General features: G+C 38.6%; 1 protein-coding gene across 1 annotated transcript in view; it reads left to right on the forward strand.

Annotated features, from left to right (window-relative positions):
* Positions 1-3,320: 3,320 nt before the first annotated feature.
* The window catches only part of LOC124556683 (dimethyladenosine transferase 2, mitochondrial), a 50,984-nt gene continuing 41,476 nt past the window's right edge, over positions 3,321-12,828 (forward strand). Inside the window, exon 1 of the mRNA XM_047130650.1 lies at positions 3,321-3,806. Coding sequence (XP_046986606.1) covers positions 3,476-3,806 — 331 coding nt within the window. The 5' untranslated portion in view covers positions 3,321-3,475. The remainder of the gene's footprint in view (positions 3,807-12,828) is intronic.

Here is a 12,828-nt window from a genome sequence, read left to right on the forward strand (position 1 = left end):
GTAGGATGATAGTTCAATCCAGGGTCCGGCCATCATGATTTAGGTTTTCCATAATTTCCCTAAATCGCTTCTGGCAAATGCCAGGATGGTTCCTTTGACAGGACACGGCCGACTTCCTTCCCCATCCTTCCCTAATGTGATGAGACTGATGACCTTGCCATTTGGTTTCTTCCCCCAAATCAACCCAACCCTTTAATCTGCAGTTCATAACCAGTGTTGAAAATAATTAACAATATTTTATTCAAAATAACATTCACTGCTATTTATACATTCCTCCCACCTCTCCTGCAGCCTATGAATACCAGGCCAAAAAAACAGTTCTTTTTTTGAAGCACACCAGTCAGTGAGCCATTTTCGTACATTTTCATAGGAACTGAAGTGTTATTCACAGAGAGTGTGTTCCATTGATGCAAATAGACGATAATTGGATGAAGGCAAATCTGAAGAATAAGCCGCATGCCCAATTATTTCCCAACTGAACGCCTCGATCACTTCCCTGACCTGTTTTTCTGTATGTGATGGGGCGTTATCATGGAGCAATATGACTTTGTGTTGCGTTTCGCCATATTCCGGTCGTTTTTCACGTAATGCTGGATTTAAATGGATCATTTGGTGTTGGTATCGATTAGTGTTAACGGTTTCACCACGTTTTAGCAGCTCATAATTGATGATACCCTTCTGATCCCACCAAACACAGAGCATTGTCTTCTTTCCAAAGCGTTTGGTCTTGAAGTGGATGTCTATGGTTTGTGTGGATCCATCTATGATTTACGACGGTTAAGATTCTCAAAATATATCCATTTTTCATTATCTGTCACTATTAGATGGAGAAAATACTTTCTTTTGTATGTGGCGAGTAGCATTTCACGAGTGACCTTTCGATTTGCTTGCTGTCTTTCATTCAGTTCATGTGGAACGCATTTCCCCTCTTTCTGCACCTTTCCCATAGCTTTAAACATTCAATTGTGCCGAGTTCCTGTTGAGTTTCGTCTGGCAGTCCTGATTAAGGTTTTCCGTGATTTCCCTAAATCGTTCCAGGCAAATGCTGGGATGGTTCCTTTGAAAGGGCATGGCCGACTTCCTTCCCCATCCTTCCCTAATCCGACGAGACCGATGACTTCGCTGTTTGGTCTCTTCCCCCAAACAATCCAATCCAATCCTGTTGAGTTTGAGTATCATCTTGATCCAATAAAGCCTGCAATTCGTTGTCTTCGAACTTCTTCGGTGGTTTCCCGCGCTCGTCGATTCTCATGTCAAAGCCACCACTTTTGAATTTTTTGAACCATTTGAAACACTGTGTTTTCTCAAGAGCGTGTTCGCCGAAAGCTTCGACAAGCATTCGATGCCATTTTCTTCAAATGATAACAGAAAACTAATGCGGTCCGCAAATTTTAATTCGTAGGCGCAAAATCGACATATTTACTGGTTTGAAACAGATATGATTTATGGAACTTGGGTTACTGTGGGTTGACATTCGTTGTCACCCATTAAAGGAAGCAGATGGCGCTGCAGACGTAGTCTCAAGCGCCCTACACTGACTGCTAGCACCATCGATAGGGAAATTCCGGTTTCATACTTCTACATCTGGTACAAACAAAATGAAAATCAATGAAGAAAAACCGCAAAAAGGATACCTGAACTTTGTAGGGTTGATGAAACTTCAAGGTTTCATGGTTGACAAAAAAACTCGTATGACGAGAACACGCTGCACGTGTATCTAATAAACTGTCACAATTCGTCTACCTCCTGAGAAAACTGAAACAATTTGTAACTGATCAGTGTCTGCTAATAGTATATTATTCAGTGTTTCCCAGCCATACCAGCTACGAGCTATTACTATGGGGTCACTCTACAGGCTGCTAAAATGTTACTACTACTTAAAAAAAAAAAATGCAATACGTGTCATAACATCGAGTAGGAGACAGGACTACTGCAGGCTATTGTTCCCAAAATTGTGTATAATGATTGTTCACAGCCACTGTGCATTTTCGTATATATGGAAAATCTAGATTCATTCAAAAACAGGCATGAGGTACACCATCAAAACATCCACAATAAAGAAAACATAACTGTACCAACCTGCCGACTCTCCAGGAGACGAGACAGCTTTCCAGCAATTGCCCTGAGAATGTTCAGATCACTACCCATGGAAGTGCAGGTCCTTTCGCTGGAGATGTTCAAGAAAAAAATTTCAAGAGACAAATCTACGTCCACTGCAGTCTGTCAGGAATTTTTTGACTGTGATGAAAGTAAATGGATTTACTGAACTTTCTCCTAAACTCGGAAATGTCAGAGAACTAAAATGTCAGTTGGAGATGAAATACGTCTACAGTAAAATGTTTAATCTATTCATGTCATGTTAGATATTATTCATTTATTAATATGTCAGTTTTGTAATTTTTATGCAGTCTATCCATCCATCCACAAATTGCGAGCGACACAGACTTGGTAATAAATGACAAACAAACGGAGAAAGTATCCAAGTCGTCATGGAATGTTTGTAATTTGGCAGGAAAACAAAGTACACTAGTAAAATAAAGATAAAGAAGATACAAGAGCACGAAATCTTTTAGTACAACATGAGGGAGGGTGTCGAAAATACGTTAACTTCTAATGTCAGCAAATGACGATACCATCAAAACTTTCTTCTCGAGAAACGTGACGGCCTGAGTGAATGCCGCTATTTTAAATGCATTGTGGAGTGTTTTGACGTAATGTGACCACTTGTGTGAAGTGGCAGTCACACCATTTCACTAAATTGTCCTAAAAATATGAAGGATTCCGATTAAGTACACAACAGTACTAAACTGTTTTAGTACTGATATTTCCTTTTTCCTCCGTGGTCATTATTCGCACTGGTACATTGATTAAATATTCAGTGAATGGATCGCTTGCTATTTTCGTGTCGAAATTATAAAATCAGTGATTAACAAAGAGATCTGATTTGATACGTTATAAATGGTTTTTGAAAGCCTGCGACTGTAGAAACAATAGGTTTGTTTATAAATAAATGAATCTTCTGCTACCAGTCACTATTTTTCTTTATTTTACTATTCGCACGAGGCGTTTCAAGAAATAATTCCCATTTTCAATTTTAATAGGCACAAAAAACGCACTTGAAAATGGGAATCATTTCTCGAAACGCGTCGTGCGAATAGTAAAATAAAGAAAAATCGTGACTGGTAGCAGAAGATTTATTTATTTATAAACATACCTATTCCAAATAGATAATGTAGTTTATAACTTTGGTTATCTCTTGCTGCGTATAATCAACTATCTCTGCCGTCTTTGTTTTAATGAATATCTCTGTCAATGTTTATGTTTGGTGTAGACTAGTAGATGAGGGAAATTGATTTGGTGCACGTGTATTTGCTAACTGTGAAAGTGCGGTGTACTTTTTTTTATATTTATTGTGTGGAGGAAAAGTAACTAGGACTCGTGTTCTTCCTTTTTGTGTGACACATCATTAATTAATATGCTGAGGAATACTTCCATTTTTTTTAACGAATGGTGTTTCGCTAGAAAGTATACGAGTCTTGAGAAGAATGTAAACAGAAGACTATTTGAAGCGATGTTCATTCGGCTTCGACCTTGCAGTTTATGCGGAGGTTTTCTTCGATGGAGATCAGATGAACCCGAGGAACATCGTAAGAGAAAGCGACGCATGACTCAATCTGAAGAAATAAGTAATTACTTTCAGACAAAGGAATCTCTTCGGAATGTACTGAAAGATGTTCCGGGGAAAATTTTAAAAATGCGGAGAAAAATTCCAGAAGCATTGTATCTTGTTGATGACGATGTCGCCGGTAAGAAGGGGACCCACAGATTGACTTGGTTTGACACTTTTTCTTGCACACTTCCTTTGTAAGTTTATATATCAGCCAGTCTGTTTAACAGGCTGTCTAGTACCGATATTTCTAGCAGTTATTGAATATAACATCTTGGTGATCACTGTCAGTTGTAAGCACATGACAGCCATTACTAGAGGTGTCAAAACTTGGACACTCCGTTCTGCATCAGATGTTTTTAATTGTTTCAAATGTTTTAAGAATCACGGTACTTGAGAATACAAACTAGTTTATCTATTATGGGTGAAGAGTTGGATAGACCCATTATTGTTCGATTATGCTATTCGTAATCAATCAGTAGGCACAGTCACTTTTGTAAAACGCTTCGGACTGTGTGTCTAAAGTGATTTAAGATGGAGCAATCAAGTAAAACAAGTTTTATAAAAGGCAGATGCCAGATTGAGATTCATTGGACAAATTTTGAGGAAATTTAATTCAAATGTAAAGAAGATTAATCACAACACGAGTTACACGATTCCTGACTGTTGTCCGTCAATTTTGGATCCATGCCAGTTCAGAAATAGGGGTGATTGAAAGCATTCAGCGTGGAACTACACATTTTGGCAAGGATTCTTTTAGTCGACGAATGAGTACCATGAAGATTGTCATCCACCTACAGTGGTAGAGCATTTGGGAGGATGACAGTTCAAACCTGCCTCTGCCCATTTTGATTTGTTTTTTTCCCTGATTTCCCTAAATTGCTTCAGGCAAATGCTGGGATGGTTCCTTTGAAAGTGCACGATCAACTTCCTTTCCCAGCCTTCTCTAATCGGATGGCACCGATGACCTCACTGTCTGGTCCATTCCCCCAAATCAATCAATACAGTAGTAGATGCTCCAAGATTGGTGAGATGAACTGCAGAGACCTTAATGTTAATATTGTGCTAATGTATGCTCCATGGGCAAGTCGTATTGGATCCTCCCCCTACACTGAAATTTTGGTGTTGGTAACAGACTGCTCTGTAATGTAGCCCGAGGTATGGGTTTAGTTGAAATATAATAATTTGGTTGTGAGTTGGAAAAGCCAACCTCTGTGAATGTGAATAAAATTTGTGATAACAGATTGACGTATAATGTAGCCTGATCTTTACGTTCGCACTGTAGCTATACACTGAGTGGCATAGTTTGTGCATGTTTCATCACAAAAACTAGAAGTCCAAGCTAAATTCATAAAATGCACCTTGGACAATTGACAACTATTTTAATGCATGTTATTTATGTATATGATATAAAAAACCATGAAAAATGCTAGGATAACCACCACATAACTTTCATTGTTCCATGAAGAGTCAAGTGGCATATTTCTTCGTGGCATATATATCTCATAAAGTGGCTGGTGATAAAAATCGTTGAAATTGTAACTTATACCTGAGCCTTCCCTCGACAATCAGTTTTCCCACCTATCCTTCACCTATTATTATTATTATTATTATTGTTATTGTTATTATTATTATTTCTTCATGTGGGTCATCTAAGGACCACACACCAATTTCAATGCTTCCTTCTTTGTTGTTCTTTCTTTTTCCTCCCGTATTCTTTCATCATTTCACTATGTATTCTTTTTCTCTTGTCAGACCATTTTGACCCTGTGTTTCTTCTACCTCTTGCCTTGGAATCCTTCCATTTGTAACAATTAGCTCTTGAAAATCTCCCTTTCTGTTGCATCTTTTTCACTTACGTTGTTTCTTTCCAGATCTTTCCTAACTTCGTGAATCAAGGCTATTGTTGACTTCTTGTCCCAAAGATATTTAAAAATCTGTTTGGTTAACCTGTTGCTGTTGATTCTCTGTAAGTGTCCTAAAAATAGCAGTTGCCTCTTTCATAGTGTTTCATTTATGTTTTCTGTGTTGCAGTAAATTTCTTCATTGCTTCTTAATTTCCATACCTCTGTATTTTTAGGTGCTATAAGTATTTTTCAAATGATTTTTCTTTCTAGGACTTCAAGTTTGTAGTTCAGCACTAAACATTCACTTGCATAAAGACATTCTGGTTTTACTACTGTGTTGTAGTGCTGTATCTTCAAATTTTTAGACAGACATTCTTATTTATTTCATAAGCTCTCTCCATTTTGTGTACTCTTTCTTCTCTAGCAAATTTTTTTAAGCCATTTTCTTGGATAATTTCTCCCAAGTATTTAAATTTATTTATCCTCTTTATCTGGCCAATATCTGTTGCTATGAATTCCAGAGCATTTTTTATATTTGTCATGTTGTTGTTGTGGTCTTCAGTCCTGAGACTGGTTTGATGCAGCTCTCCATACTAATCTATCCTGTGCAAGCTCCTTCATCTCCCAGTACCTACTGCAACCTACATCCTTCTGAATCTGCTTAGTGTATTCATCTCTTGGTCTCCCTCTACGATTTTTACCCTCCACACTGCCCTCAAATGCTAAATTTGTGATCCCTTGATGCCTCAGGACATGTCCTACCAACCGGCCCCTTCTTCTAGTAAAGTTGTGCCACAAACTTTTCTTCTCCCCAATCCTATTCAATACCTCCTCGTTAGTTACGTGATCTACCCACCTAATCTTCAACATTCTTCCATAGCACCACATTTCAAAAGCTTCTATTCTCTTCTTGTCCAAACTATTTATTGTCCATGTTTCACTTCCATACATGGCTACACTCTATACAAATACTTTCAGAAACGACTTCCTGACACTTAAATCTATACTCGATGTTAACAAATTTCTCTTCTTCGGAAACGCTTTCCTTGCCATTGCCAGTCTACATTTTATATCCTCGACAATCATCAGTTATTTTGCTCCCCAAATAGCAAAACTCCTTTACTACTTTAAGTGTCTCATTTCCTAATCTAATTCCCTCAGCATCACCCGACTTAATTCGACTACATTCCATTATCCTCGTTTTGCTTTTGTTGATGTTCATCTTATATCCTCCTTTCAAGACACTGTACATTCCGTTCAACTGCTCTTCCAAGTCCTTTGCTGTCTCTGACAGAATTACAATGTCATTGGTGAACCTCAAAGATTTTATTTCTTCTCCCTGGATTTTAATACCTACTCCAAATTTTTCTTTTGTTTCCTTTACTGCTTGCTCAATATACAGATTGAATAACATCGGGGAGAGGCTACAACCCTGCCTCACTCCCTTCCCAACCACTCCTTCCCTTTCATGCCCCTCGACTCTTATAACTGCCATCTGGTTTCTGTACAAATTGTAAATAGCCTTTCGCTCCCTGTATTTTACCCCTGCCAACTTTAGAATTTGAAAGAGAGTATTCCAGTCAACATTGTCAAAAGCTTTCTCTAAGTCTACAAATGCTAGAACGTAGGTTTGCCTTTCCTTAATCTTCCTTCTAAGATAAGTTGTAAGGTCAGTATTGCCTCACGTGTTCCAACATTTCTACGGAATCCAAACTGATCTTCCCCGAGGTTGGCGTCTAGCAGTTTTTCCATTCGTCTGTAAATAATTCGCGTTAGTATTTTGCAGCTGTGACTTATTAAACTGATAGTTCGGTAATTTTCACATCTATCAACACCTGCTTTCTTTGGGATTGGAATTATTATATATTATTATTATATAGACTTTTGTCAGGACTGGCTCTCCCAAGTCCGTTAGTAGTTCTAATGGAGTGTTGTCTGCCCCCGGGGCCTTGTTTCGACTCAGGTCTTTCAGTGCTCTGTCAAACTCTTCACACAGTATCGTATCTCCCATTTCATCTTCATCTACATCCTCTTCCATTTCCATAATATTGTCCTCAAGTACATCGCCCTTGTATAGACCCTCTATACACTCCTTCCACCTTTCTGCTTTCCCCTCTTTGCTTAGAACTGGGTTTCCATCTGAGCTCTTGATATTCATACAAGTGGTTCTCTTTTCTCCAAAGGTCTCTTTAATTTTCCTGTAGGCTGTATCTATCTTAATCCTAGTGAGATAAGCCTCTACATCCTAACATTTGTCCTCTAGCCATGCCTGCTTAGCCATTTTGCACTTCCTGTCGATCTCATTTCTGAGACGTTTGTATTCCTTTTTGCCTGCTTCATTTACTGCATTTTTATATTTTCTCCTTTCATCGATTAAATTCAATATTTCTTCTGTTACCCAAGGATTTCTACTAGCCCTCGTCTTTTTACCTACTTGATCCTCTGCTGCCTTCCCTACTTCATACTTCAGAGCTATCCATTCTTCTTCTACTGTATTTCTTTCCCCCATTCCTGTCAATTGTTCCCTTACGCTCTCCTTGAAACTCTGTACAACCTCTGGTTCTTTCAGTTTATCCAGGTCCCATCTCCTTAAATTCCCACCTTTTTGTCATAAATTTTGTTTTTTTTTCTACAGATATTCTTAAACCTGCTTTGTTGGCTATTTCTTCTAAGAGATTGATTTGTGTTCCAGCATTTGTTAGGTTTTCAGAAAGAATGGCAAAATCATCCGCAAATGCTAAACAGTGAATTTCAATACCTTTGTTTTAGTTCCCAGTCTGATTGGTGATAGCGTCTCTTCTTTTAGTTTTTGCTTTCATTCTCTTACTATTTTCTTTAGTACGCAGTTAAACAGGAGTGGAGTCAGGCCATCACCTTGCCTTACACCTTTTTTAATGTTGAATGCCTTTCATATTTCATCCTGAGACTTTAATTTTGATTTGGTGTCTGTGAGTGTTTCATGAATAAGGTTTGCTAATTTAGATTTGATGCCAAATTCTCTGATCACTTTATCTATAGTGTTTCCCTATCAACTGAGTCAGATGCCTTTTTAAAATCTATAAATGTTACAACTATATCTTTGGAGTTTGTAAGTCTGTGACGAATTATGGACTTTAGGTTGAAAATCTGTTCTGAGCAAGATCTGCCCTTTCTAAATCCACTCTGGTATCCTCCCAATTGGCTATTAAATGTTGCTTCTACCTTGTTTAGTAGGATTGTTGAAAATATTTTGTAGTCCACTGACAACAAAGATATACCTCTGTAGTTATTTACATGTTGCTTATCACCTTTCTTGTGCAAGGGATGGATGAGAGCCACTTTCCAGTCTTATTATTATTATTATTATTATTATTATTATTATTATTTTCCTGTTAGAAACATACATAAAACACAGTCTATGCAATTGTTGACTGATCAACACAGCACCACAGTTTATATAATCTTTGACCAAAATTTGGCCACTTCCAGTGCATTTTCCATTGCCTGGTATAGATCATCATTTTTGCAGGTGGCTGGACACAATCGACACTTAAGCATATATTGAACAGTCTGTTCTTCCCTAACAATCACATTGTGTTTTGTTTTCTTCAGTGTATCCCCATTTTTCCAGGCTAAACCGTGATCTGTCCACTCCTGACTCCAGCCTATTCAGGAACTTCCAGATTGGCCAATTCTCATCATGACCAGGGGGTAAAGAGTCTGAAAATCTTTTCCAGCTACGAGAGTGGGATGTCTCAGCCCTCCATAGTTGCAGCCTGGCTTATCAGTAGTTATTGTTAGTCTCTCCGATGTTATGAGGAAATTTTCCTTGACCTGAGTCATTCTGAGTAAGATTGTTGCCCATGCATGGGGGGGGGGGGGGGTCCTGCTCCAGTTTCGTTCTTTGTCTGTTTGCTGCTATTTCTCTTGGTGCAATTCCTGCAAGGCGATAGAGCCATTCAACTGGAGTTGACTTCAGGCAGCATGTTATAATTCTGCATGCGTCATTCAGGGCAGTATCCACCTGTTTGGCATGTGATGACTCATAGCAAACAGGACAGGCATACTCTGCATCAGAGTAGCATAATGCCATTGCAGGAGTTTGGAAATTTTCAGCTTGATTGCCTCAGTGTGATCTGGCAAGTTTCCTCAGTAGGTTTTTCCTGGTGGACACTTTTGATTTGAAATTCATGCAGTGTTTTTTGAATGTTAGAAATCTGTCAAGTGTTATTCCTAGGTCTTTTGGAGTATCACAGTGTTCCAGTTTAACCCCTAAACATTCTATTTTTAACTTGTGGGTGGTTTCCCTATTGCTCAGATGGTAAGCACCCACTTGTGTCTTTGATGGGTTTGGTTTAATCTGGTTTATTCTGTAGTATTTTGACAGATCTTCAAGAGCACTCGTTAGGGTGATTTCTATTGAATCAAAGTTTGGGCTTTGGGTTGCCAGGGCGAGATCATCAGCTTACAACAAACTCCAAAACTCCTGCAGTTGGGGACTATGGGTTGGTCGTTAGTACGTACATTGAGCAGAATTGGAACCAATATACATCCTTGGGGAAGGCTATTTTTCTCTAGCGTCCATCGGTTATGCTGTCCTTTGAGGTCAACAAAGAATCTTGGGTTCTGCAGAAGATTGGCCATGAGCCTGATGAGGATAAAATCCTCGTTTAGGTTGTAGACCTTATTTAATAACAACTTGTGGTTGATGGTGTCATACACTGCTGTACCATACATGAAAGAAGCCTCCCTGAAGATTGCGACTGAGAAAAGCAGTTAGGCATACACTGGGTGTCAAGAAATTATGGCTGATCCTTTCACACCAGAAACATCCATATATAAGCCCTTTAGAGAGCCACAGCCAAGCATTGTCTCAATCATGTTGATTGAGATAATGAAGGAATGACATCAGCCAGGGAAGAACTCTTACAAGAACTTTGCAGACAGCACCAATGTGCAAATTGAACAAAATGAGAGAGAAAGAGAAGTAGGGAGGGGAGGGGTTGATAGTGGTACATCATATACCTTCTACTACTTAATGTAACATGATGTGTGGATTGTAAATGTAGATGTGCACGTGTTGGCATGTGACTTGTTGGAACTGCATACCTATCATCGGCTTCACCGTCCCATACTGTGTGAAAGTTATGGGGTTATGGAAGTGTCCGATTCCACCCGTCTACTTTGACCCATGACATCATCAATATAGCGGAAATGGCTATTCTGAGCATCTGCAATATGGCGCCTATGATGTCACTACATACACACAGCAACAAACACGAAAACACGTATAAATAAGGCAATAACATCTCCCTCCAAAAATATGATCAAACTAACGGGAAATTGGGGGTTTTAGGGAGGGGTCAACATAAATATAACAGTAAAAGAAAACACACGACAATCCCAAAACACACAAAATGAAGAGAAAAAAAATTAAAAAATCTACAGGAATTAGACACTTCCCTTGACCTATGTAGGTCAACTGCAGCTTACAATACCAAAACACCAACGCCTCCATCAAAAAAACTACGAAAATTGGAATTGACCACAGCTGACGATACCATAACACCAATATAAAACTATGAAAATTGGAATTGGCCATTTCCCTTGACCATAACTATTGATACGAAAATCCAACACCTACACCTACAAAAAATAAAACTAAAACCACAACACCTCAAAAATTCAAAAGTCAAACATCCCTATGTAAATTAAAATACATTCAATACACAGTAAATACACAAAACATTAAAACTCGGGAAAATAGGCCCAAAAACATAATTACTTACCACCAACAAATAAATTTCGCCACTGCAAAGTAGGTCGGCTATCTCTCTCTCTCTCTCTCTCTCTCTCTCTCTCTCTCTCTCTCTCTCTCTCTCTCTCTCACACACACACACACATACACACAGGGCACCATCAAACACAGCAAGACGACATCAACAAACACAACCAACTCATAAACTCTGCACCATAATGACGTCACACGCCAGAACATCCTTACGTTATGGGTCAAAGCAGTTGGGTGGAATCAGATGCTTCCGTTGACCTGAAAGTTATGTATTGCATCCCCTTGCATTTTTCAGTATGGTGTAGATGGAACCATTAGGCTTTATTATTGGTCAATTTGTTACCACAACCATAATTTCTGCTTTCACATTTGTTGGCTTTGCCAACTCTCAACCAAAGTGTCACCTTCCAACATAATCTAGGCCTCAGGCTGTGCTACAGATCGGTCTGTCACCACAGCCAAGATTTCAGAGGGGTGGGGGGGTCCAATACGTAACAGCACATACAGTCTTAATACAGAATGTGAAAAATGTGATATTACAGACTGATACTGTGACATTTCCCCTAACACAGTTAGTGCAAATTTAAACATTCTTGTAAATAAAAGCGCCATACATGAAATAAGCTTCATATAACACATTATAGTTCGCTGGAACAATATGTGCATGTGACTTCGTAAAGTGAAACACACCATAAATTACACAACCATGCCGTAATAGGACAAACTACAAAACACATGCTCATACCTGTCCACCTAATCTGGAGGGAAAATTTTCAAACAGCCTGTAAATATCTTATGAAGCAGTATGTTTTATTTACCCTAAGTTACTGTCCCTCATATTGTCATCAGTGACCATATCTTTTTCTAAGTTTGGGTATTATGTTTTTCTTTTTTAAAAGGCTTTATGATAATAGTGTTGTACTGTTTTTTTTTTTTTTTAAACCTGTTCATCACCACTAATTGAACCACATCATCCTCTTCAAAAGTTGTTGCACAAGTGGATTCATGCAACTTTGAAAACAAGTGAATTTTTTTGTGATATCTGGGTTTTAGGAGTAGTGTCCAGAACTCTCCACCAGAAGAACTGCAATAGTGCCTGTTGCCACTCATAATGATGGCACAGATGTTCACATGTAGTCAGCAAATTGCCAGTGTCAACATTTCTTGTCATTTGTTTTAATAGGTTGGTGGATCTTCTAACATCTCATGGTAGATAACACCATTCTCAGTTTGAGGCAAAGGTAATAATCAAAAAGACAAAAAATAAGTTACTGTTATTCTTTCCAGTTAAATCTAAGGCTTGAGATATTTCTCTTCTGTTGACTGCCTCGCATCAAACCATTGATGCTCATTCTTAGCTGTCTAGTGTGTTACCTAATTTCATCACTTCCATCCTGAAAATTGACTCATGAACAAGAAATGCCTTTACGAGAATCAGTCAATTTCATTTATCTCCTTTGGTCAGCATATTCCCCACTCAGCATATGCTCAGCTTCCAATAGTGCACTCTGTTCATTTCATGAAGGACAATTTATGGCTTTCTA

The sequence above is a fragment of the Schistocerca americana genome, chromosome X (assembly GCF_021461395.2).
Source record: "Schistocerca americana isolate TAMUIC-IGC-003095 chromosome X, iqSchAmer2.1, whole genome shotgun sequence".
NCBI lineage: Eukaryota > Metazoa > Arthropoda > Insecta > Orthoptera > Acrididae > Schistocerca > Schistocerca americana.